The sequence below is a fragment of the Helianthus annuus genome, chromosome 16 (genome assembly GCF_002127325.2).
Source record: "Helianthus annuus cultivar XRQ/B chromosome 16, HanXRQr2.0-SUNRISE, whole genome shotgun sequence".
Taxonomy (NCBI): Eukaryota; Viridiplantae; Streptophyta; class Magnoliopsida; order Asterales; family Asteraceae; genus Helianthus; species Helianthus annuus.
In genome coordinates, this window is record NC_035448.2 from 35,094,296 (window position 1) to 35,098,371 (window position 4,076).

Below are 4,076 nucleotides of genomic sequence, written 5' to 3' on the forward strand. Positions count from 1 at the left end.
CAGTGAACCTCAAAACCGTAAAACTATACCGTTGTTAATAACTCAACTTGGTTTCGGTTTTAAGAACCTACTTATCCAACCAACTGGTAATAACATTCCATTATCATTTTTAAATGCGAAAATAAAACATTACTTTATTTATAACAAAAAAAAAAAGTAAACAAGGCAATAATTCTTTTTGACCATAAGAAAGTTGCTATTGACTATAACATATATATATTTTTTTTTTCAAAGTGAATGAGAATGAAAGAAATTACTAAATAAGTAATATCAAGTTACCAACCCCTCCCCATTTTTTCTTGATTCTTGTTTCCGGATAAAATGCCGACCATCTTTACCTCCAATGCTCACTACACAACTTCCACAAGTTGCGATTTTCATATTTGGCAGGCCTAACTGCTAGGATGGTTGGCAATTTAACATAAATTAAGCCATTAAGGTAGTAAACATTGACACAACTCTTGTCTGGCTGGCTTAGGCTGCACCCTTCCGGCTCTTATCGGCACCCTTCCGGCTCTTATCGGCTCCTGGTTCGGGCGAGGATGGAACCGATGGGTTCACCACAGACCATGACTCGTCGGAGCTGAATGACAGATCAGTTACATCATCTGGACTCTTGGGTAGCGATCCAAACTTTCGTTTTCGCGTACTAGAATTTTTACAATGTGTTACCTCCCGGATTTCCTTTCGACACTCCTCCACCTCCTCCTGTTTACAAACAAAACAAAACAAAATTAAATAAAAGAATTTACATACTTTTTAATATTTTGTTAAAAGAAATAAAAATGACTAAAAGACACATGACTAGACTTACAAACAAAATTAACATCCAAGGAAATGATGTAAATTATTATAATATGTAAACATAAAAAAACAATTTTATCATTTCGTTAAATAAAGACGTAAAATGAAATTTGCTATACGCCTAAAGGACGAAAATTGTAATTTACACAAACTAAAAGGTGCTACTAAATACACACCTTTGACACACGTTATCCGGACACCAGTGACATATTATAAGAACAATATAACTTATACATGCCACATGACACATGTTAGTATAACCATTTTCCATCGTATTATAGGTCGTGTATGATCGAATTTGTGTTTATATGGATTGAATTAAAAATATTATTTTGAGTAAAATGCTAAAATCGCCCCTGAATTTAGGCCACTTTAGTCTAAAAACGAAACTTTTTGTATTTTGCTTCTTGAGATTTGATTTTTCTTGTCATTTTTATCCAATTAGTAAAGTGGGTTAGAATTTTCCGTTAACTTTTCTCATTTTTGTCATTTTCCTCATTTAATTAAAATATATTATGGCATAAAATGATGGTAATATCCTTCATTTAAATGAAGAAAATGACAAAAATGAAAGAAATTAACAGAAAATTCTAACTCGATTTGCCAATTTGATGAAAATGACAACAAAAATGAAACCTTACAGACATAGATGCAAAAGTTTCATCTTTGGACTAAAGTGACAAAAGTAGCCTAATTCCGGGACCATTTTGACATGTACTCAACATTTTATTAAGAGTTAACTGTCATTTTCGTCCCTGTGGTTTGGTGAAAAATGTCACTTCAGTCCAAAAAAAATTGCGTCAGTTCCGTCCTCAACATTTTTGAAACGTGTCACTTCAATCCAAAAAGATAATGTCTTGTGCCAGTTCCGTCCTCAACGTTGTTAACTGCGCGTTATCTTTTTGGACTGAAATGACACGTTTCAAAAATGTTGAAGACAGAACTGACGCAAAAAATTTTTTTTACGGCATTTTCCATCAAACTACGGGGACGAAAATAGTAGTTAACTCTTTTATTAAAGTCAAATGATTAACTTTTGACTTGTTCAAATCAGAGAGTCACTAAACAAATGTCAAATTGTTGACCTTATTGATACCAAGAATGGCCAGTAGTTGAGATTGGAATTCAGTTCCGATACACGGTTCAACACTATTGATCACATGCACCATTGTTGCTGTTGCTACCACTGATGGAAGATGACACCTGAACCTCCCATCTGCATAAACTCACTCACTTAATCAACATGCAATCTTTATACAACATTAATTAAGATGTGTTTCAGTAATTAGTTACCAAGAAGGAAGCATAGTAAAACACACTCGCATCTGTTGATGAACTCAACAGAAAGATAAGGTTTCAATCCGAGTCTTCTTGTGACGTAACCGAGAAATGAGAGTGGAGTCACTGGGTTCATCTTCCATTCTAGAGTTGATAGTATTAAAATCTCCATTTTTTGAACTGTTTTCGCTTCGAAAACGTATTTGCTTCCATCAATCTTGAACACCAACAAAAGTTAACATTTTCAATTTTCATAAACAACAACAAAGATTATCACCAACAAGAAGAACTTCTTAAAAATATCACCAACGTATTTGCTTCCATCAATCTTGAACACCAAAACGGTTCTCTGTATCATTTTAGTCCAAAACTCAAATCTTTTAAATCTGAGTCTTTGTTTCAATTTTGTTGTCATTTTAATCTAAAATCAAAATCTGATAAGATTTTTCAATTAACATCTTTTTTTTTTTTTCTTTTTCCTCTCTTTTAATGAAGGGCAAAACGGTATTTTTAACGTTTTATTATAATAAATTAAAAAAATCTAACCATTTTGACCTTCATTACAAAAGACAAAAAAAAAAAAAAAAGTTGGATGTTAACTGAAAAATCTTATCAGATTTTGCTTTTGAATGAAAATAACAATAAAATTAAAACCACGTGGACCCAGATTCAAAAGATTTGAGTTTTGGACTAAAGTAGTAAAACTGACCAAACCTCAGGGACCATTTTCGCAGTTTACTCATATTTCAATTTTCATGAACAAGAAAGATCACAATATCATCATCAAACAAAGACTCACTTGGAGATCTAAAAGAAGAGGGACATGAGTTTCTTCAACTTTAGCAGCAATGGAGAGACAAGCAACAGCAGCAAGTTGGCTCATCCATGGCTTCTTCTTCCCTGTCTCCATTTCATCAAATCTGTCAAAAAACCTATCAAAATAGTTAACGGCCAGAACGGCCGTTAGAGCTGCAAACGAGTAATGCGAAGCGACTCCCAAAATCCACTGCACGACGTCACGACGGTGGTTGGAACAGCGGCCATTGTTGTTGTTGTTGTGCAACCGCTGGTGAGATTCTTTGGAGAGTAACGAGGATAGTTCCTGGTGAGTATTATTATCAATATTAATACCAACAGTGTAGGTGTCAATTTCATCAATATCCCATTGATGGGTGTCTTCGTTACATTGAAGTAAGTTTAGAAGGGTAATCATCTTGTTGTTGAATAGGATGGGATTTAGGGTTTGAGTTTGAATATGAAGATGGAGATGAACCCCATCTTTCTAGAGGTTTGGTTGGATGGAAGGAGGGAGGGAGAAGACTAGAAAGACTAGTGAGCAGTGCACAGTGGGTGTGAGCTTTTATTCACTAGGTATCACATATCTGCATTCTTTTGGTATATTTATTTCTAATGTGCTTTTATTTTAAAATATAAATAAATGTATTTGTTTATTCTCGATGAACCCTTGGCGTAATGGTAATAAGTAGATATAGAAGTAGATGTGTTGTGCTCCCCATTACGATGAACTCTTGGTATAATGGTAACTAGGTGTAAAACCCGTGTATAAATATGGGTGGTTTTTAGAAAACCATACGTATCATATTTTATTAAATGACGAATAATTATACATTTTTAAGGTTTAATTAAAAATATATTATAAAAAAACATAACGTCTTTTAAATAACAAATAAAACGTAACATCTTTTAAATAACAAATAAATAACAATCAAGCACACATTATTCTATGTTACATGATCGTGAATCTTGAAACATCTCTTGATATAAGATCCTTCATTGTTAGGATATGGCGTTCTATAAATCTTTCATCTTAATTTTTTAAAATACATCGATATAAGTACATTGTTGTCCTCGCTGTTACAAAAGTTACATGTGTTTACTTATAAAACATTAGTAACTAATGTATCGATATAAGGATACGTATCCTCATTAACTTGGTAAAATTAAAAATATATAAATTGTCAAATGGTAAATTT

The 4,076-nt window shown here is 33.0% G+C and overlaps 1 protein-coding gene across 1 annotated transcript; it reads right to left on the bottom strand.

Moving 5' to 3' along the window:
• Positions 1-402: 402 nt before the first annotated feature.
• Positions 403-3,460, bottom strand: LOC110916393 (cyclin-D3-2). The gene is made up of 4 exons (XM_022161146.2): positions 2,882-3,460; positions 2,098-2,299; positions 1,890-2,020; positions 403-708 (listed from the first exon to the last, which is right to left on the bottom strand). The coding sequence occupies exons 1-4, from the start codon at positions 3,293-3,295 to the stop codon at positions 475-477; spliced, it is 981 nt and encodes a 326-aa protein (XP_022016838.1). The 5' UTR covers positions 3,296-3,460; the 3' UTR covers positions 403-474.
• Positions 3,461-4,076: the final 616 nt, after the last annotated feature.